Below are 23,717 nucleotides of genomic sequence, written 5' to 3' on the forward strand. Positions count from 1 at the left end.
CTCTGAACTATAACCTGAGCACTGCTGTCCCTATACGCTAAGCTTGATCTGAGCTGGACTTGCCTGCTCTGAAAATGATATTAACCATCTGGGTGCATTACTGAGCCTTTACCCTCTACCCATCTCAGGAAGCCCCCAAGCCACGTGTCTCTGATTTCACAAAAAATGTGGTGCTAAATGTGCTGATTTTTTTTCTGTTTTATCACCGACTCACTCACTTCTTTACTTTGCCTATTTGGAACCTACTACATTATCATCATCTAGTGTCCTGGTGATTGACAAAGGTCCTAATGCAATGGCACAGCCTAATAAGAGGCGGCCTACATCTGCTGTGGGCCCTAAAAGAACAGTGGCAGACCACTTTAACCCCATACTCTCCTCAGCACTCTCAGGACAGTCTAACTATGTCCCAACCTGATACCATTGCCACAACTTTCCAAGCATTGCAAGATGCGGCCCCATCAAATGTGACTCCTGCTTTTATATTAGACTCTCAGATCCTTGCTAGAGGCACATCATTCCTCTTTTCAAACCCAAATCACTGCCTCTCTAAAGCTGATTTGCGGAGAGACCTCACTTCCACTTAAGAGCGGCTAGACAATGTGGAAAGAAAACAGGAAGATATGGCAGTGGACTAAGCCAATGTTCTGTCCTATGCTCAAAATCTAGCGGAGCAACTATCCACCTTGGAAGATAAAATGGGAGATATGGAGGATCGCTCCCGCCATAATAATTTGTGGCTGTGGGGAATACCGGAAACTGTGGCCCCTGGTGACCTACCAACGTTTCTGACGGAGTATTTTGGATGTTTGGCACCTCCTTCCAACCCCAACGAGACCTTATTGACAGGGCACACAGGGCTTTGCGCTCTAGAAGCTTGTCCTCTGATAAACCTAGGGAAATCATTGTGAGGCACTTTTACACGTATATAGAGAGGCTGGTGAGAGCATCTCTCTCTAAACCTACCCTCCCTGATCAATTTCAGAATATTAATATCTTTGCGGATCTCTCGTTTTGCACACTCCAACAGAGGAAATCATTTGGGCACTTTACAAGGCTTCTCAGGGTCCACAATATAAATTCCCATGGAGGACACCCTATCAGGCTCCTAGTGCTTAAAGATAATCAACAGCATTCCATCACTACACTGGAAAAAAGCCAATGTCTCATGAAACTATAGGACCCTCAGATGTCATCACGTAGCTCCTCACAAACTCCACTGGACCCGTCGGCCCCACAATGGGACCCACCTCCACAGAGAGACTCTGGTGCCTCTGCCATTCCGAGCCAGGCACAAGAAGCAGAAGATGGTTGAATAAGTGATGGTATCAAGGGTAACATGTTTGTTAATTATTTGGTATACCCTGGCCCCGCTGAAGGACTGTAAACTACCCTGAACTGTATGGTTTCCATACATCCTATGATATTGCTACAGTGAGTCGGTACAAATGTGTCTTTTTTTTCTCTCTCTCTCCCAACTAGGTTGTCATATTCATGAAGGACTGCCGAACTTTTTTACTATCCATTATTTATATTGCTCTAGTTTTAATGCTTCTATATATGTTGTCTCTTCCATTTAAAGAACCTTACTGTAGAGTGCTTATTTTTTCGGTCTCACATTCAGGCCATTATAATGTTTTCGCTTATACTGTGTGTTGGCCAAATTCCTATAGGTCTGTGTTTGGTGTGGGACCTGCCCCGTACACGGTCAGGCCTTCAATCTTCAACACCCTACTGTACTAATTTAGTGCACCTGCTTTAATGACCCTACCCACTTACACCAATTACCAACCCCTTAATTACTTCTAGGAGTACCCCTTCTTTTCTCTTGGCTGGGAGGAATTGGGATTCCCCCTCTGCGGGCCCTGGTTCTCCTTCCACTGCTTATATTGAATTAGGTCTCGGATCTCTGAGGGGGATGGTTAATTTTTTGGGGGATTCCAACTAGATTAGCTATTCTTGGGAGTTATCCAAGCACCTACTTCCACCTGTTTTGTTATCTGGCCACCAAAGTCACTAGGTGCACTTGGCCCCCAAAGTCAGGATGTAATCTAACCCCATGCATAGTGTGGCTCTGATTCTCCCACACCTTAGTACACTAGCCTGGTGCACTCACGTTAATATTTGCCTAAATCCCTTACTGGACCCTAACTTATCACTAGATACGTCTCTAATTGTGCTAGGACTGGGAGGCAATAGTGGTAATTGTTGGTCACACACTTAGATTCACTAATCACTGTTTCTACTGTTCTAGTTTTGACGCCACCTAAATATGGCAGTTTAGTTTACACAGAATTTAATTATAGTTCATATGTTTTTCTAGGTCATGTTTATGCACCAATATTGTCTTACCAGTATGCATTTATTATTTGACTGCTCTTATATTAAGTGGACTAGGTTGTATGCAGATAAAACATAACTTTATTCTATGCTTAACTTGTTCGACTCTTCCAAATGTTGATATATTGGCTTCATCAATTCACTGTTATAATTTGTTTTTCTTTCTTTTCGTTATGTTATTTATGTGTCCTTTGTTGTCCTGTCTGGTTTTCTTCTTATTATTGTGTTTTGTTTTGTTTGGTCTTCCCTGTAGTACTATATGTCTCGTCTCTGGTGTCTGTCTTGTCTTATTTTACGTTAATCTGTGTTCTTTTGTTTTGTTTTTTGGTCTGATGGTCTCCCCCCCCCGTCCCTTTGGCCACTGTTGCCACCTTGCTGCCAGCACCCTGTTTTTTCCCCCCTTTAAAGTACTCTGAATTTTATTTCAGAGGCTACCGATGCGGTTTATCTTTTTAAATACCGCACAAACCTTACTAGATAACTTGCTGATGTTATTGTCTTCAGGTCCTCGCTAAGTGACCCATAATTTTCTCCCTTTACCTTTTTTACCTTTTTTCTACTCTCTCTAACTCTTCTCTCTTTTTCCCTTCTCCCCTCTCACTTTTTTTTTCTTTTCCCCCATTCCAGAAGCCCTGTATATAATCCTCCCATAATGCCGTATAATTGCATTACTCAAAACATTAGGGGGCTAAATTACCCGACCAAGCGAAGCATATTTCTTCGGTCCCTCTATAAAAATAAGGCCCAATTGTTTTTTTTACAAGAAACCCACTGGTTAAGAGATACAAAGATTCCCATCCATTCCAAGCTGTTCCCAGTTGTTGAGGTGGCAAGCTTTTCTCAAAAATCGAGATGGGCAGCTATTCTTATTCACAAAGATATTTCCTACGAAAACATTCACGTCGAAGTTAACCCACAAGGTAGATACCTTATTCTTATCTGCAAACTTGATGGTGTTGTTTATACCTTAGTCTCGTACTACGGTCCTAACAAACGGCACATTTGAGTATTGCGCAAATTCCATACGCCAAGGTTTCCTCCTTATTGCAGAGGTTTTAACATTGTCTGGGACCCTCACCTAGACAAGAAATCTAATATGTCTCATAAATCTGATAAGGCATCAGCTGATCTCTCACACAAATTTAAGAACCTGATGTCCCAGTTTAACCTATTTGACGTTTGGTGTGCTCTTAACGCGTCTTCACGCGACTATACCTAATTCTCTTCGGTCCACCATTCTTATTCACAAATAGATTTTTTATTTTGTGAACCAAGACTTTTGGATTGTGTAGCCAGGTCATGGATCCCTCAATGCCCTTAGTCGGACCATGACCCTGTCCATATCATTTTAAAATCACGGATGAAACCTGCAGCATTCCCCGGCATGTCGGCTTTCCTCGACTTTATTCTCTACCCTGGACACTGCTGCTTCCATAGTTCGAGATCTTACGGAGTTCCTCGGGGTGAATGATACTGGCACTGTAGATGATTTCACGCTGTGGGCCTCATTGAAAGCCTACATATGAGGATCCTTTATCAAAATAGCGGCCGTGCAAAAAAAACGCAAAGGTGAGACTTTAGCACAACTCTTGGGGAATCTTCGTAAACTGTCCTCAGATCATAAAAACAACCCCACCCCTGAACTCTCTAAACATCTCTCAGACCTTAAATTGCAGATAGTCCAGTTAGAAACTGAACGGACGGCTGACAGACTCCTTAGGCTTAAGGAAATATATTATTATAAAGGCAATAAAGCCGATAGGCTTCTAGCCAACAAGCTAAGACAGCGGGCAGAGGCGGCTCGCATTCATTCACTCAAAGTGAAGGGGCAACATATTACCAACCCGACATTTAGCCACCAATCAGCAAGCACTACCCTGGTGATGAATCAAAAATTAGAAAGTTGCTTAAATTCGCATACTCTATCTGAATCATTAAAGAAAACATTTGGGTTAAGTATCCCTTTAATCATTTAAACGTGGTCATAAACAAAATCTGCTCATCATAATGAGCTATTAAGTGTTTGGTTATTAAAGGGACACAACGGAAATTAGATGCTCTCATTTGTTGAAGCATGTCATTTTGCACTAGCAACAATTGGCGACATTGCAAGTGAATGTGTTAAACACCATACAGATCACCTTCATAAGAGCCAAGTACAACAGTGCTACTCCCGGCAGGGCCCTCTACCCATTTGATCCCTATAAATGTTACCTTGTATACCGCCTATGTTTATAGCGCTGCAGAATCTGTTGGCGCCCTACAAATAACCAATAATAATAATAATACAAAGGTAAAACACATAGTCAAAAAACCTCAGAAGCCACAGAAGACTTTTGATCTTGAGCGGATACAGCCAGTGAGCCAATCAGCAATGCCAGTTGTACAGATGGGTCATACAACCTCGCTGCTTATTGGCTCAATGTCTGTTTCCGTTCTGAGCCAGCACTTCAGAGCATTAATTGAAAGCTAACAGAAAATGTCAGGAAGGGGTTCATTGCACACGTTATGAATTGAGATTGTTAGGACACAAGCACTTCTAGCCAACAAGCTAAGACAGCGGGCAGAGGCGGCTCGCATTCATTCACTCAAAGTGAAGGGGCAATATATTACCAACCCGACATTTAGCCACCAATCAGCAAGCACTACCCTGGTGATGAATCAAAAATTAGAAAGTTGCTTAAATTCGCATACTCTATCTGAATCATTAAAGAAAACATTTGGGTTAAGTATCCCTTTAATCATTTAAACGTGGTCATAAACAAAATCTGCTCATCATAATGAGCTATTAAGTGTTTGGTTATTAAAGGGACACAACGGAAATTAGATGCTCTCATTTGTTGAAGCATGTCATTTTGCACTAGCAACAATTGGCGACATTGCAAGTGAATGTGTTAAACACCATACAGATCACCTTCATAAGAGCCAAGTACAACAGTGCTACTCCCGGCAGGGCCCTCTACCCATTTGATCCCTATAAATGTTACCTTGTATACCGCCTATGTTTATAGCGCTGCAGAATCTGTTGGCGCCCTACAAATAACCAATAATAATAATAATAATACAAAGGTAAAACACATAGTCAAAAAACCTCAGAAGCCACAGAAGACTTTTGATCTTGAGCGGATACAGCCAGTGAGCCAATCAGCAATGCCAGTTGTACAGATGGGTCATACAACCTCGCTGCTTATTGGCTCAATGTCTGTTTCCGTTCTGAGCCAGCACTTCAGAGCATTAATTGAAAGCTAACAGAAAATGTCAGGAAGGGGTTCATTGCACACGTTATGAATTGAGATTGTTAGGACACAAGCACAGGACAGTTATCACACTTATCAATGACTCTTATTTATTAGCGTAGCTTCTTTTCAATTGTCTATTTTTTGCCTCTGTGTGAGAAATTCCATGTTTGTTATAGGGTTCTTGTTTACCCATTTCAAATGTAAAAATTCTGGATTAATCACACACATAATTTGCTCAATCTAATTAAAGTGACATGAACACAAAACAATTATTTCACGATTCAGATAGAGCATACGATTTTAAACAACTTTCCTATTTACTTCTATTATTTAATTTTTTTCCTTCTCTTGTTATCTTTTGCTGAAAGGTTTATCTAGGTAAGCTTAGGAGCAGCAGCTGCTGATTGCTGGCGGCCTATATATATATACCGATTGTCATTGGCTTACCCATGTCTTCAGTTAGAAACCAGTAGTGCATTGCTGCTCCTTCAACAAATGATACCAAGATAATGAAGCAAACTTGAAATAAACTGGAAAATGGTATATTCTACCTAAATCATGAAAGAACATTTTTGTGTTTCATGTCCCTTTAAGAGATACACTTCTAATTGATTGGAATGGTATCAGTAAGAAAGGCAAAAATGGCTTTATTGTAAAGCCCATAGAGTCTAAATGTTGTGTTATTTACATTAAGGGTAAAAGCAGAAAACATTGTGAAACTGAGAGTAGCAGCCTGACAACATTATTCCCATGAGCAACAGCACCAGAAAATACACAGTATCTAATGCAGCCTCCAGGCCCGATGCACTAATGATGGCTCAGAACTGAAAGTACAAGTGTGTGAAAAGCCTTTAATCTTGTTATTGTAAGAGTAATCCTAAGGAACTGCCTGACACAAGCAACAAGGCCTGAAATGCCCAGTTTTCACATCCAATAGAGTCACTAAGCTAGTTTTTGGGGTAACCACAGTTAGATAATTTACAGGATGTTCTATATGACCACATGATGGGTCTCATTTATCAGCAATAAACTATAATTGTAAAGTTATTCTAATATAAGAAATAATAATATTTAACTTAAAGGGTCAATAAATACCTTGAGATTTTAAAAGGTTTAGTAAACCAAAATACATCGTAAAAACGTTTAAATATACTATTTGTTATTTATTTTGTCCCCTTTTCATATAATTTAGCTCTGAATATTGTGGCTTTCCCAATTCTCAAAACTAAAAAAGCACCCAGCAGACTTCTCAAGGCTAAACCTGCTACATATCTTTCCTTGGTTATCTTTAACGGATTAGAACTGCAAAATAATGCACTAATCACCCATGCATTTAAAAGAAGCCAATAATCTCTATAACATGAAGTTGCAAAAACATTCATATTAGTCGGTGGGAAGGTAGAGTTGCATGTAAAAATATTTGGTTACATAGTTATATAAATCATTAGAATAAACTAAAATGTTCACTATGTTGGGGTATAAACCATATAAATGGATGATTTTACTGATACCGTTAGAAATCACCAATGCCCCTATTAGCTCACAAGTAATGCCCATCTGGGTGAGAGCTGCACCTATAGACACCTTTACAGTGCTAGTAAAATAATACGTTGCTGAGCCACTGCATATAGATCTATGCATTGCACAGCATACTCTTTGTTATTTTATTAAATAAAGGCTATATAAAGTGTTTCTTTCTTTCTTTCTTTATTACCTTCTTACTCACAACAGGCTTTACAGACCATTTTTATTTTAGTGGCAAAGCGGTTGTTACTGCTCACAGGGTGCAGTTCCCCCTTACTGCATATAGTATGTTAGTGTGCCACCTGCACTGTACTGTTTCTTTAAAATAATCATTTTTATGCTGTATATTTGCACTGCATAGACTGCAGAGATGTATGTGCTTCATCATTACTTAATAGCATTTAAATCGCCTTATGAGAGTCTGTAGGTTTTATTTACATAGGTCAGTATTCATTTATCAGTGGTGTCATTGATCATGAGATACCACATCACTTTCTTGTATTTCAAAAATAGCTTTTTAGTAAAAGTTGTATGATATTCAATAGCTGAACTTTCCCTGTTACTGAGTCTCATGTAATCTAATATAATCTCCCCTGTGGTTTGGTAGGTAAATGTCTTCCTATATAAAACCACAATTGAATGTGAGAGAAAACAAGATTTCTCCAACATAGGTGTGTCCGGTCCACGGCGTCATCCTTACTTGTGGGATATTCTCTTCCCCAACAGGAAATGGCAAAGAGCCCAGCAAAGCTGGTCACATGATCCCTCCTAGGCTCCGCCTACCCCAGTCATTCTCTTTGCCGTTGTACAGGCAACATCTCCACGGAGATGGCTTAGAGTTTTTTAGTGTTTAACTGTAGTTTTTCATTATTCAATCAAGAGTTTGTTATTTTCAAATAGTGCTGGTACGTACTATTTACTCAGAAACAGAAAAGAGATGAAGAATTCTGTTTGTATGAGGAAAATGATTTTAGCAACCGTAACTAAAATCCATGGCTGTTCCACACAGGACTGTTGAGAGCAATTAACTTCAGTTGGGGGAACAGTTTGCAGTCTCTTGCTGCTTGAGGTATGACACATTCTAACAAGACGATGTAATGCTGGAAGCTGTCATTTTCCCTATGGGATCCGGTAAGCCATGTTTATTACGATTGTAAATAAGGGCTTCACAAGGGCTTATTTAAACTGTAGACTTTTTTTGGGCTAAATCGATTGATATTAACACTTATTTAGCCTTGAGGAATCATTTATTCTGGGTATTTTGATTTAATAATATCGGCAGGCACTGTTTTAGACACCTTATTCTTTAGGGGCTTTCCCAAAGCATAGGCAGAGTCTCATTTTCGCGCCGGTGTTGCGCACTTGTTTTTGAGAGGCATGGCATGCAGTCGCATGTGAGAGGAGCTCTGATACTTATAAAAGACTTCTGAAGGCGTCATTTGGTATCGTATTCCCCTTTGGGTTTGGTTGGGTCTCAGCAAAGCAGATACCAGGGACTGTAAAGGGGTCTAAAGCTTAAAACGGCTCCGGTTCCGTTATTTTAAGGGTTAAAGCTTCCAAAATTGGTGTGCAATATTTTCAAGGCTTTAAGACGCTGTGGTGAAAATTTGGTGAATTTTGAACAATTCCTTCATGTTTTTTCGCAATTGCAGTAATAAAGTGTGTTCAGTTTAAAATTTAAAGTGACAGTAACGGTTTTATTTTAAAACGTTTTTTGTACTTTCTGATCAAGTTTATGCCTGTTTAACATGTCTGAACTACCAGATAGACTGTGTTCTGAATGTGGGGAAGCCAGAATTCCTATTCATTTAAATAAATGTGATTTATGTGATAATGACAATGATGCCCAAGATGATTCCTCAAGTGAGGGGAGTAAGCATGGTACTGCATCATTCCCTCCTTCGTCTACACGAGTCTTGCCCACTCAGGAGGCCCCTAGTACATCTAGCGCGCCAATACTCCTTACTATGCAACAATTAACGGCTGTAATGGATAATTCTGTCAAAAACATTTTAGCCAAAATGAACCCTTGTCAGCGTAAGCGTGGCTGCTCTGTTTTAGTTACTGAAGAGCATGACGACGCTGATATTAATATCTCTGAAGGGCCCCTAACCCAATCTGAGGGGGCCAGGGAGGTTTTGTCTGAGGGAGAAATTACTGATTTAGGGAACATTTCTCAGCAGGCTGAATCTGATGTGATTACATTTAAATTTAAATTGGAACATCTCCGCATTTTGCTTAAGGAGGTATTATCCACTCTGGATGATTGTGAAAATTTAGTCATCCCAGAGAAACTATGTAAAATGGACAAGTTCCTAGAGGTGCCGGGGCTCCCAGAAGCTTTTCCTATACCCAAGCGGGTGGCGGACATTGTTAATAAAGAATGGGAAAGGCCCGGTATTCCTTTCGTCCCTCCCCCCATATTTAAAAAATTGTTTCCTATGGTCGACCCCAGAAAGGACTTATGGCAGTCAGTCCCCAAGGTCGAGGGAGCGGTTTCTACTTTAAACAAACGCACCACTATTCCCATAGAGGATAGTTGTGCTTTCAAAGATCCTATGGATAAAAAATTAGAAGGTTTGCTTAAAAAGATGTTTGTTCAGCAGGGTTACCTTCTACAACCCATTTCATGCATTGTCCCTGTCACTACAGCCGCATATTTCTGGTTTGATGAACTGCTTAAGGTGCTCGATAGTGACTCTCCTCCTTATGAGGAGATTATGGACAGAATCAATGCTCTCAAATTGGCTAATTCTTTCACTCTAGACGCCTCTTTGCAATTGGCTAAGTTAGCGGCTAAGAACTCTGGGTTTGCTATTGTGGCGCGCAGAGCGCTTTGGTTGAAATCTTGGTCGGCTGATGCGTCTTCCAAGAACAAGCTACTAAACATTCCTTTCAAGGGGAAAACGCTGTTTGGTCCTGACTTGAAAGAGATTATCTCTGATATCACTGGGGGTAAGGGCCACGCCCTTCCTCAGGATCGGCCCTTCAAGGCAAAAAATAGACCTAATTTTCGTCCCTTTCGTAAAAACGGACCAGCCCAAGGTGCTACGTCCTCTAAGCAAGAGGGTAATACTTCTCAGGCCAAGCCAGCTTGGAGACCAATGCAAGGCTGGAACAAGGGAAAGCAGGCCAAGAAACCTGCCACTGCTACCAAGACAGCATGAAATATTGGCCCCCGATCCGGGACCGGATCTGGTGGGGGGCAGACTCTCTCTCTTTGCTCAGGCTTGGGCAAGAGATGTTCTGGATCCTTGGGCGCTAGAAATAGTCTCCCAGGGTTATCTTCTGGAATTCAAGGGACTTCCCCCAAGGGGGAGGTTCCACAAGTCGCAGTTGTCTTCAGACCACATAAAAAGACAGGCGTTCTTACATTGTGTAGAAGACCTGTTAAAAATGGGAGTGATTCATCCTGTTCCATTAAGAGAACAAGGGATGGGGTTCTACTCCAATCTGTTCATAGTTCCCAAAAAAGAGGGAACGTTCAGACCAATCCTAGATCTCAAGATCTTAAACAAATTTCTCAAGGTCCCATCGTTCAAGATGGAAACCATTCGAACTATCCTTCCTTCCATCCAGGAAGGTCAATTTATGACCACGGTGGATTTAAAGGATGCGTATCTACATATTCCTATCCACAAGGAACATCATCGGTTCCTAAGGTTTGCATTCCTGGACAAACATTACCAGTTCGTGGCGCTTCCTTTCGGATTAGCCACTGCTCCAAGGATTTTCACAAAGGTACTAGGGTCCCTTCTAGCGGTGCTAAGACCAAGGGGCATTGCAGTAGTACCTTACCTGGACGACATTCTGATTCAAGCGTCGTCCCTTCCTCAAGCAAAGGCTCACACGGACATTGTCCTGGCCTTTCTCAGATCTCACGGCTGGAAAGTGAACGTGGAAAAGAGTTCTCTATCCCCGTCAACAAGGGTTCCCTTCTTGGGAACAATTATAGACTCCTTAGAAATGAGGATCTTTCTAACAGAGGCCAGAAAAACAAAGCTTCTGGACTCTTGTCGGATACTTCATTCCGTTCCTCTTCCTTCCATAGCTCAGTGCATGGAAGTGATCGGGTTGATGGTGGCGGCGATGGACATAGTTCCTTTTGCGCGCATTCATCTAAGACCATTACAACTGTGCATGCTCAGTCAGTGGAATGGGGACTATACAGACTTGTCTCCGAAGATACAAGTAAATCAGAGGACCAGAGACTCACTCCGTTGGTGGCTGTCCCTGGACAATCTGTCTCAAGGGATGATGTTCCACAGACCAGAGTGGGTCATTGTCACGACCGACGCCAGTCTGATAGGCTGGGGCGCGGTCTGGGGATCCCTGAAAGCTCAGGGTCTTTGGTCTCGGGAAGAATCTCTTCTACCGATAAATATTCTGGAACTGAGAGCGATATTCAATGCGCTCCAGGCCTGGCCCCAGCTTGCGAGGACCAGGTTCATACGGTTTCAATCAGACAACATGACGACTGTTGCGTACATCAACCATCAGGGGGGAACAAGGAGTTCCCTAGCGATGGAAGAAGTAACCAAAATTATTCTTTGGGCGGAGTCTCACTCCTGCCACCTGTCTGCTATCCACATCCCAGGAGTGGAAAATTGGGAAGCGGATTTTCTGAGTCGTCAGACATTGCATCCGGGGGAGTGGGAACTCCATCCGGAAATCTTTGCCCAAGTCACTCACCTGTGGGGCATTCCAGACATGGATCTGATGGCCTCTCGTCAGAACTTCAAAGTTCCTTGCTACGGGGCCAGATCCAGGGATCCCAAGGCGGCTCTAGTGGATGCACTAGTAGCACCTTGGACCTTCAAACTAGCTTATGTGTTCCCGCCATTTCCTCTCATCCCCAGGCTGATAGCCAGGATCAAGCAGGAGAGGGCGTCGGTGATCTTGATAGCTCCTGCGTGGCCACGCAGGACTTGGTATGCAGATCTGGTGAATATGTCATCGGCTCCACCTTGGAAGCTACCTTTGAGACGAGACCTTCTTGTTCAGGGTCCGTTCGAACATCCGAATCTGGTTTCACTCCAGCTGACTGCTTGGAGATTGAACGCTTGATTTTATCGAAGCGAGGATTCTCAGATTCTGTGATCGATACTCTTGTTCAGGCCAGAAAGCCTGTGACTAGAAAGATTTACCACAAAATTTGGAAAAAATATATCTGTTGGTGTGAATCTAAAGGATTCCCTTGGGACAAGGTTAAGATTCCTAGGATTCTATCCTTCCTTCAAGAAGGATTGGAAAAAGGATTATCTGCAAGTTCCCTGAAGGGACAGATTTCTGCCTTGTCGGTATTACTTCACAAAAAGCTGGCAGCTGTGCCAGATGTTCAAGCCTTTGTTCAGGCTCTGGTTAGAATCAAGCCTGTTTACAAACCTTTGACTCCTCCTTGGAGTCTCAATTTAGTTCTTTCAGTTCTTCAGGGGGTTCCGTTTGAACCCTTACATTCCGTTGATATTAAGTTATTATCTTGGAAAGTTTTGTTTTTAGTTGCGATTTCTTCTGCTAGAAGAGTCTCAGAATTATCTGCTCTGCAGTGTTCTCCTCCTTATCTGGTGTTCCATGCAGATAAGGTGGTTTTACGTACTAAACCTGGTTTTCTTCCAAAAGTTGTTTCTAACAAAAACATTAACCAGGAGATTATCGTACCTTCTCTGTGTCCAAAACCAGTTTCAAAGAAGGAACGTTTGTTGCACAATTTGGATGTTGTTCGCGCTCTAAAATTCTATTTAGATGCTACAAAGGATTTTAGACAAACATCTTCCTTGTTTGTTGTTTATTCAGGTAAAAGGAGAGGTCAAAAAGCAACTTCTACCTCTCTCTCTTTTTGGATTAAAAGCATCATCAGATTGGCTTACGAGACTGCCGGACGGCAGCCTCCCGAAAGAATCACAGCTCATTCCACTAGGGCTGTGGCTTCCACATGGGCCTTCAAGAACGAGGCTTCTGTTGATCAGATATGTAGGGCAGCGACTTGGTCTTCACTGCACACTTTTACCAAATTTTACAAGTTTGATACTTTTGCTTCTTCTGAGGCTATTTTTGGGAGAAAGGTTTTGCAAGCCGTGGTGCCTTCCATTTAGGTGACCTGATTTGCTCCCTCCCTTCATCCGTGTCCTAAAGCTTTGGTATTGGTTCCCACAAGTAAGGATGACGCCGTGGACCGGACACACCTATGTTGGAGAAAACAGAATTTATGTTTACCTGATAAATTTCTTTCTCCAACGGTGTGTCCGGTCCACGGCCCGCCCTGGTTTTTTTAATCAGGTCTGATATTTTATTTTCTTTAACTACAGTCACCACGGTACCATATGGTTTCTCCTATGCAAATATTCCTCCTTAACGTCGGTCGAATGACTGGGGTAGGCGGAGCCTAGGAGGGATCATGTGACCAGCTTTGCTGGGCTCTTTGCCATTTCCTGTTGGGGAAGAGAATATCCCACAAGTAAGGATGACGCCGTGGACCGGACACACCGTTGGAGAAAGAAATTTATCAGGTAAACATAAATTCTGTTTTTTATTTAGAAAAAAAAACCCTCCCCTTCAGAGTGACTTGCTATTGAGACGTATCTAGTTACAGATCAGCTGCCACGCTCAAGGTTTACTGATACTGGTAACAATCAGCAGCTATTCTCTAGCTTTACTGAACATATTACGCGGCTGCTGCCACTCTCCCATAGCTTGGCTACATTTTCATTTGAAGTATAACATCTTTGAATGGATGCAAACAAAGATTATGAACTGTATCACTTTAATTACTTGTTGCCATGGGCTGACTCAGTATGAAAAGGCAAATTCATAGATTGGCCAATACCGTATTTTTAAAGACAATAAAAAAACCACCAATAATACAAAAACAAATAAAGGGTGACACGAGACAGCATGTGCTAACCTTTGCTTAGTCCTCCCTGGTCCCAAAGCAGTTTGGTGATCTCATTTACCCAGATTTCTTTCACTCCAGGGTTCTCTGCTTGTAAGACCAATGTCTCCCTGGATTTTGGACGGCGAAACCAGAGCTCAAATCTTGTGTCTCCTTCTGATACACTGTCTGTAAGACCCATGTCAGCTGTCTAAAAAGATAGAACATAGTTAAAGGGACATAATACTCATATGCTAAATCACTTGAAAGTGATGCAATATAACTGTAAAAAGCTGACAGGAAAATATCACCTGAGCATCTCTATGTAAAAAAGGAAGATATTTTACCTCACAATCTCCTCAGCTCAGCAGAGTAAGTTCTGTGTAAAAAGTTATACTCAGCAGTTGCTCAGCTTCAGGTAAAAAAAATGAAGACATGAACGGTAGCCAATCAGCATCAGCAGTGCTGAGGTCATGAACTCTTTTACTGTGATCTCATGAGATTTCACTTAACTCTCATGAGATTTCATAGTAAACTTCCTTAAACTGAATATGGAAATAACATGAGAGTGCATGAAAGCTCACTCCCTTAGCTGTCCCGGGACTGACATACTGATTTGCTGCTTATTAGTCCTTTACAATGGGATGCGGCTACTGCTGAACTTTTGAGGTAAAATATCTCTTTTTTACATAGAGATGTTCAGGTGATATTTTCTAGTCCGCTTTTTACAGCTATGCTGCATCACTTTCAAGTTTTTCAGCATTTGGGTATTATGACCCTTTAATAATTTTTAATATGTTACAAATTACTATGTACATAAATATTCATAATAACCAAAACAGCTCCTGACATTTGTTAAAGGGGTTTGAAACTCAAAATGTTTATTTCATGATTCAGACAGAGCTTAACATTTTAAAGAACTTTCCAATTTACTTCTATTATTAAATTTGGTTCCTTCTCTTCGTATCCTTTGCTGAATGAGCAATAAAACACTACTGGAAGCTAGAGGAACCCATCTGGTCAGCCAATGACAAGAGGAATATATGTGCAGCCGCCAATTAGTAGCTAGCTCACAGTAGTACATTCTGCTTTTTCTACAAAGGAGAGAGCAAAGCAAAATAGATAATATAAATTAATTGGAAAGTTGTTTAAAATTGCATGTTCTATTTGAATCATGAAAGAAAAATATGGGGTTTCATTGCCCTTTAAATATTCACTGCTGGAATTAACTGTATATTATTATTATTATCAGGTATTTATAAAGCACCAGCAGATTACGCAGTGCTATACAAGTAATAATAAAACATTACAGGGGGGTGCATTACATACACAAACAAGTACAGTATTGGGGTACATTACAGTTGTAGGTGCAATAATTGAGCTATACAAAAGGAGAGGAATGCCCTGCCCTTGAGCACAATTTTGTGTACAACTAACATTCTATTTGCTTTCATACCTTGAATGATTGTTTGTAGCCATATGTCTCAAGACCTCCCTCTGCTGTCTTAAGCTTGCTGAGTAGCAAAAGTTTCTGAAAGAGGAATACATGTCGCAGAGACTTCTTTCTTCCGGAGCAGACAGTGAAGGTGTCTTTGATCAGAAGACGGCCATGTTCTTTCTCGTCAACCTGTTTGAAAAATAAGTAATTAGTTCCATCCAAGTAGCAGCGAATGGGAAATATGAGCATCATATATAGGTGATAATTGCAAGAGCTGTCTGATATTAAGCAGAATATTGATTATATATGTTTTTTAACCTTTTAATTTTTTCTGTTGTAATGGTGCCCTCTAGTAGTGTATATAATGTGAGTTGAATCATTTGTTTGTATGGCATGATTAAGGGAACAACTCCCAAAACATTGCTTTGTCTATTGACACTTTCTGCTTGAATAAATCATTCTTGATATATGCTGCTTTTTCTGGACTTGTTTGTGCTTGATATCAAGCTGTTCCAGGAATGGCATTATGTTAACTATTTTGGGGAAAAGGTCCATCATAGAGTTAACAAAAAAAAAAATAAGCCCAATAGCTCTGAATATCTGACGTAATGAAAAAGAGGACAAAGTGTTTCCAAAGAAGAACAAAATGGTCCTGAATCATTTAACAGTGGCCAAGATATAATTAATGCTTACTGGGTCTGCAAGATGTAACAGCAAGTTCTGTAAGGTCTCTCAATGGGTTAACTAAAATTAAGTGTTACTCTTAAATGTCCCACTAGGGGGCGTTCCCTGCATTTCTGGATAAGAAATAGGAAATAAAACAGTTTAGAAAGCACAGTAGATACACAAAAAGTACACACAGTTTATTTGCTGCAGACTTTGTGTTCTGCGTGTAGCTTTGTCTATATGACTTTGACTACTATTTTATTTTTATTGTTTGCTATGTAAACTGGGCCTCGCAATATCAGCAAGTGTTCTGAATATGTTTTTTATGGGCTTTGCTGATGTTTTTCACAGAACTTGCCATTTCTCTGTTTATTAGGCTATTTAAAAATAAGAGACAATCTTGCAAATATATGCAAAACTAGAATCAAATACAAACTAACCTGCACCAGTAACACTGAATTTTACCTTTGCTTAAATCTTTAAACAGTGGCGAATGATGATACGAGAACCACACAACTTCTGTCACCTGCTATTTTCCAGGATCAGCCCCTTTTCTTACTAATTTCAGTCAAGACTGCCCCTAAGAGGCCTATGGTGTGCTGGCTTTATAATATCTAGGTTGGTAACTATATCTATTTTTTGTCCTAATTACTGTGCAATGTTCTAATCTATACAGTTTATTCCAGAAATGTAAAATTGACAAAGTCCGGAGCTGCAGTTTAAAACTTCAAGGTCTTTATTGTTGTCTTAAAAGCGGTTACATGCACAGACACATAAACATGCCCTTGGTGTACAAAGCTTACGCGTTTCGGCTGAACCGCCGTACTCATAGCTTTCTGACCACCCTCTCACTAATGGGCTATTTAAGAGGATTAAAATCATCTGATTCGTTAAGTTTTCATGTTTAAATTAACTGTTTCATTACTGATTTTGTTTAGCCTCAATACTACTAGGCTAATTAGCCCTACTCACTGAACAAAGCTAAACATTTAGAAACAAACAATACATATAACACACTTTTATACATTGAATGCAACATTTGAGATTTAAAGAAAAAGTTACACTTTATAACACATTATAAAAATTCATCCAGTTTGCATACATCATTTGTACCATATAATAGCATACAATTCAATATATTTCATAAACCTTTAACAAAATGGCAATCTGTTAGTGATAAACTAAAGTGGATAAATCTGGCCATTATACTAATGCAATGTACAAATACTTTATTATATGCTCATACCTTATATTACAAAAGTGTCTAATGTGCGGTCTTAGAGTCGCTACTTGACTACAAATATATATTCTCTGACGGGTCAGCTATAGGGCCACTTACTAAAGGAAAAAGGTTTCTTTTTATTTCGGTATATAGTGGACTCGTTATTATACAAAAGCTGTTGAGGATATATAAATAGGATTATACCTATTTACTTGGAAAGTAATATAAAGAAGGGGTGAGGATGAATTACAAAGTGTAGCTAAATCCCTCCAACTGATTTCCCTACTTGGATAGAGCTAAAAAGGTTTCTATCTCGAACCCCTTGTCCAACCCAAACAGAAGACACTAGCAATCAATTATATCCGATGTGCTTCTACTTGGGGAGGCAGGTATATATAGCTAAAAATACGTCCCAGAGTTTTTATTGTCTGCTACCAGATTCTACAACTACAAAATGATTCCGGTAGTATAGACTAATTCCAAAAATTAATTAGATCATAAGAGGAATTCAGTCCCTTCGGGTACCTAGTCTGAAGATGAAAAATCTTGTGTGTTATTCAAGGGTCTCCCCTTCACAGGGGTTATTAATTATTCCAGAAATGTGCATCTATTATATCAATCAGCATTTACAGTAACATTAATATTATCACTATGATCATTAATAATAATGCGAAAATCCAGAACAACTGCACTAATTTAAAGAAAACTAAAAAATGCTGACGAAGCTGATCAGTAGTCGTTTCTTTCCTTTAAAAGATTCCTTTAAGGGTTAAATGCTTACCTCTAGGAGAGCTGTGTTAATTCAAACCCTTCTTCACAGAGGCCCAGGCCTCACTCATAGGAGGCTTAGCACGGCAGTCCCAGAACCTTAAAGGAGAAGGTCCTTTAGTGCCAGCCCTGGGATTTGCATCTCTAAGACTCCTTTTAGCGCGGCTCAGGGCTGTGTGAAGAAGGGTCGGGATTAGCGCTGCTCTCCAGCGTACTTTAGATAAGTATAATGCTACAGGTGAACTTTTTCACCAGTAGCAAAGGAACATCTACATTCGTTTATCGAAAGTGAATGTAAATGTTCAATAAATATTCAGTATTTAGTTAATAGCGAATAGTGCAATAGACGAATCTTCGTAAAAACAAATTTTTCAGAATAATCGTTCCGAATGATCTGTATGAATGTTTTGCTGCTGCACATGTCTAATAATAATAGTAATATAATAATAATAAAAGGTTATAGATGAACTTTCATGGGTTTCAATTTGAAAACCAATTTTGTATAATCAAAAAAAAAAACTTTCCAATTTATTTTTTTTATCGAATTTTAGTATCCTTTGTTGAAAAGCAGGTAGGTAGGTTTAGGAGCATGCACGTGTGCATCACTATACTTAACACATACATTTGTGTTTACCCATGCAAAAGTTTTAAACACATAGTTAAAGTCATATCCAGAGCAGCAATGCAGTACTGAGACCTAACTGAACACAGCTTGTCAGCCAGTAACAAGAGGCATATGTGTGTAGCCATGAATCACCAGCTAACTCCCAGTAGTGCATTATTGCCCTTGATAATATCTAGGTATGCCTTTCAACAAGATACCAAGAGAATGAAGTAAATCTGATAGAAGTAAATTGTAAAGTGTCTTAAAATTACATTTTCTACCTGAATCATTAAAGTTTAATTTGACTTTCATGTTCCTTTAAGCTGTGCATAAAAAAAATCTGTATTCTACTACATCATATATAGTGAAATCAAATGAGCTGAATACATAACGTCCATAGTGACGTAATACAAAATGTATAGAAGAATTGATGTTGCCTGTGTTGTTATACTGTGCATATGTATTATATCACTAATCTGAAGCTTAACATCAACGAGATCTCTCTCTATAACACATTTTATGTAGATTAATACCGCAGTAAATCAATTTATAGCTGCATTGAAAAATGGAAATTCTTGCAGATGTTAGGTTACTTGGAAGTTTCACTTCATACAATTAACCCATGGTTGCCAGGAACACATAAAATGTATTTAACATACACAAGGCCGGCTCAAGATATTGTGCTGCCTGGGTCAGAGAATGCAATGACGCTCCCCCAGTATTAACATTACTGATAACTATATCAACTTACTAGCCTGGCTTCTGCCCTTACTAAGCCTGCCTACCTGCAACCAATGCTTTTGCACAGGAAAGGACTGGTCTGGATCTGACAGTGACTGACTCTCAGTCACTGAAGTGCTGCCCCTTGTCAAGTGCTGCCTGGGTCCATTGGACCCACTTGGTCCCATGGTTGAGCTGACCCTGAACATACACAGCACAGTAATTAAAATCTTGGTTGTCTTACACAAACACAAAACTGCAATTTAACACTTTAGTTGTCAGTTTGTTTGTTTTTAAAATAGTTTAACTCCTTAGCTACACTGTAACACACTATTAACCTCTTGGTTCATGCACACAAACACAATAGTTGTGTAGCAGTGGCTTACCTACTAAATTATTAGAAAACTACAAAGAGCAGTGACTTAATCAGTTGATTGTCAGTAATATACAAGCAGCAATGATTTAACCCCTTGATTTAAAGAACACACAGGCAACAGTGATGAAACCTCACATCAGTACCTGTTTTTACTGCTGCACCTTTTTTTGTTTATCTTCCAGTTTTTGCATCAATTTATTGTGGCAGCTGCTTTTAGAGCCATTTTTCATGGTAGTTGCTTTCTTTGTCATTCTTGGAGCAAATTGATACATATTTGTGACGCGGTTTTGTCTCATTCTTAGCCCTTTGTTGATCTTGGGTGTCCTACTTCTGTGATTTCTGCTTACTGACTGCTGTTTTCAACTCTGCCTTTAAATTCTGGTTTTGTCTGTTCTACAGTGTCCCAGCTTCTGACCTTTCGGCTCCTCTGATTCTGGTTTGTGATTTGGCACATCTGCTGTTTGGCTGGTTTTGACCCTTGGCTACACTGGCCCTCATTCTGGTTTGTGATTTGGCACCTCTGCCGCCTGGCTGGTTTTGACCCTTGGCTACTCTGAACCCGATTCTGGTTTGTGATTTGGCACCTCTGCTGTCTGGCTGGTGTGAATTTGGAGCAGGTGTGTTGAATAGGCGATCAGCGCCACTCTGATTGGTGAACCATTAGTGGCGCTGATTGCCTATTCCCTCCCATCTTGTGGCGGCATGGCATGTTTGATGCGCTATCGGCTAATAACCAATTATCCTGTTTTCTGTGCTCCGTTGTGGCATTGGGTAAATGTGGATTGGTATATCAGTCATATGGGATTACTCAGTGATGAAGGGGGTGGGGTGTATTATCTATCAATGAACTGTTAGTTTGTGAACATTAGGGGTAGGGGGGGTGTGTGTACAATTTTGATCAGTTGTTACGGATTGGTTAATTATGGTTAGGGTGTGTATCCCGGATCCCAATCAAGTTTTGAGCTAGGTTTTTTAAACCTTTCTGACCATTTGTTTTTTATGAGGCTATGAGTAAGGCTCACGCCGAAACGCGTTGCCATCGTTTCTGTCACTAGCTCTTATATATTTTTCCACCTCCTCTGTATTGGGGATTCATTCCCTGTGTATTCTTTGTAACAATTTATGCTACAATTTGTTAACCTGTTCATTAAATACTTTGAAACGGCTACTACCAGGTGCTTCCGTTTTTCCTTTTTTGGTTTCATCACGTATCCAGGCCGGAGTGAGCACTGGTAATAGGCTGTGAGCTGCTGACTTAGTGGACCTGAGAGGGACAGCCTGCAGGACCAGGGGTCGATGACAGTCTTCTATTCTCAGTTTGGCATACATCATTGCAGTCCGGTGAGATACATGGGAAGCCGCTGGAGCAACGCTTAATGAGGTATTTACCTAACTGACTTTAAGGGTGTCTGTTACTATGCCAATGTGAACTGTTTGGTGCTGCTGCTCCACAAATTGGGAGCTCTCTTGGCTTGTAACCTTAGATCCGATTTCCTGCATGCACACCTGCCTTCAGGGAGAGAGGAACCCTGTAGGACAGGATTGAATTTGGGCTGTTCACTATCAGAAGATCGTTAATAGGTGGGTTCAGGCTGTTTGAAGCTTTGTGCTTTTTCCACTGCGGATTATGTTTCTAACCACCATTATTAACAATTACACATTTTCTGTTACATATGTAAACACCCACTTTTCTCTATTCCTCTATTTTTGATTGATCACGATTAGAATATCATATATAGAGCTATTGATCACTTTATATTTTGGTCTAGTACCCTTTACCAAACCATTGGGAATCATTGAAGGATCATACAAGTGCATGGTTGAAACATGAAACAGGCTGTCTTGCCCTTACCTCAAACCCTCTTATAGCTTCTGCAGCCAGTAGATTTTTCCCATGAGGCACTAGAGAGATGACCAACTCAGAGGCAGCCTGTAGAGATTGGCGTTCCTGCTCAGACTCCTGGTCACACTCTTGAATCATGTCACCAAGGAAGCGCTGGTACTGATCTAATTGCTCCAGTGGTCTATGTAAGATTCCCCAGGATTCCTCCTCTTCCTTCTGGTCCCTACGTCTACCCTGTGAAAGAAATATGGTAAAGCGGCATTAAAGAAAACAAGGATAAATCTGTCCTAGCCCACTAACTGAGTTTGGCTCTAGCACTTGATAACAGCTACACTTGACGTGAGGCTTTTACTTATCTATAAATGTTTTTGGTTTTTTGTTGACTGCACAAGATTTGACTGTTTTTCACGTCTAAGTAAAGAAAGCTCAAAACCCCTGGTTTAAACACCTTTTGGCTCTTAATGTGGTTTTTCTCTTTTTTCAGATCCACATTAAGCCATTGTACAATAATTATTGCAGCAAAAGTGCCACAGTACAGTAATTGACACATCTTAAACTTCATTAAAGGAATCTGAAACCCCAATTTTTTCTTCTATGATTCAGACAGAGCATACAATTTTAAATAACTTTCCAATCTGATTCTGTTATAACATTTGCTTCATATCCTTTATTGAAGAAGCAGCAATTCCATACTGGGAGCTAGTTGACATATCTGTAAGCCAATGACAATAGGTATATATGTGCAGCCACCAATCAACAGATAGCTCCTGAGCCAACCTAGGTATGCATTTCAGCAAAGGATAGCAAGAGAACTAAGCAAATTAGATAATAGAAGTAAATTGGAAAGTTGATTACATTGTATGTTCTATCTGTTTAACAGTAAGAGGGAAGTGATGTATCATACGCGGTGATCATGCACAAGTCTGACTGGTAATTGGGAATCATGTTTTAAATTGCTGTAAAGACTTTTATGGGTTCTCCAATCCACATGACCTTATTTGTGCAATATGAATTTTATATTAAGAAATGGCGGAAGTGAAGGATCAAGTCTGCAAAAATGGGGAGCTAGTGAAGGGTTTTTACGTACAGAAAGATAGGTCTAGATTCCAATCTTTTATTACTGAACCCAGACATTCTGTGGATAATCTAAATTATGTTATAAACGGTAATTTACATCACCTATATGTGAATAATAATGGAAACCTACCACATAGGTCACACATCCTTCAGATAATGTCCATATCCATTTAGTAACCTATGTATGGCTTAAAACATAGATCTTCTCTTACTAATTATGGACTTGAGTCTTAAAGGTGGCAACTATACAACCAACATCAGACTCCTGAAAAGCATTTAAAAGTTGTCATTTAAAGAGATATGAAACTCAGTTTTTTTTCTTTCATTAAGATAGAGCATGTAATTTTATGCAACTTTCTAATTTACTCCTACTATCACTTTTTCTTCGTTCTCTTGGTATCTTCATTTAAAAAGCAGGAATGTAAGCTTAGGGGCCAAACCATTTTTGGTTCAGCACCTGGGTGGCGCTTGTTGATTGGTGGCTAAATGTAATCACCAATCAGCAAGCGCTAAGGTGCTGAACCAAAAATGAGCTGGCTCCTAAGCTTACATTCCTGCTTTTCAAATAAAGATAGTAAGAGAACAAATAAAAATTGATAATAGTAGTAAATTAGAAAGTTGCTTAAACTTGCATACTCTATATGAATCATGAAACGAAAACTTTAGGCTTCATATCCCTTTAACACCCCTGTCAGTATTTAGAATCCTAACCAGCTGTGTTATAAGTCCATAGGGTGGGCAGTATGGGTTTAGATTGGCTGTAGCATATACTGATGTTTCCTAAGAATGACCCAGACCCATCTATAAATGAGCCCATAAAAACGGCAACTGTCCATAACATAGCAGGAAGTGATGTAACAGTACCAGTTAAAGTATAGTGACATCTATTCCTGGACCTCTGACTATTTAAGCCAGCATGAAGCTACCAGAAACCATACAGTATTAATTCAAAGGATTAAAACCATAGGGTGCAGAATGAAAGGAATGCCGTAGATATGGTCTCCTTTCTCCAATTGCTTCATTCTCTTTTGG

General features: G+C 40.1%; 1 protein-coding gene across 1 annotated transcript in view; it reads right to left on the reverse strand.

The window, feature by feature from the left end:
- ARHGEF40 (Rho guanine nucleotide exchange factor 40) overlaps window positions 1-23,717 on the reverse strand; it is a 139,761-nt gene that overhangs the window by 16,967 nt on the left and 99,077 nt on the right. Inside the window, exons 16-18 of the mRNA XM_053702226.1 lie at window positions 21,618-21,842; window positions 15,428-15,598; window positions 14,005-14,182 (exon numbers count right to left, since the gene is read on the reverse strand). Of these exons, the coding sequence (XP_053558201.1) occupies window positions 14,005-14,182; window positions 15,428-15,598; window positions 21,618-21,842 (574 nt within the window). The remainder of the gene's footprint in view (window positions 1-14,004; window positions 14,183-15,427; window positions 15,599-21,617; window positions 21,843-23,717) is intronic.

This window comes from Bombina bombina, chromosome 2, assembly GCF_027579735.1.
Source record: "Bombina bombina isolate aBomBom1 chromosome 2, aBomBom1.pri, whole genome shotgun sequence".
Taxonomy (NCBI): Eukaryota; Metazoa; Chordata; class Amphibia; order Anura; family Bombinatoridae; genus Bombina; species Bombina bombina.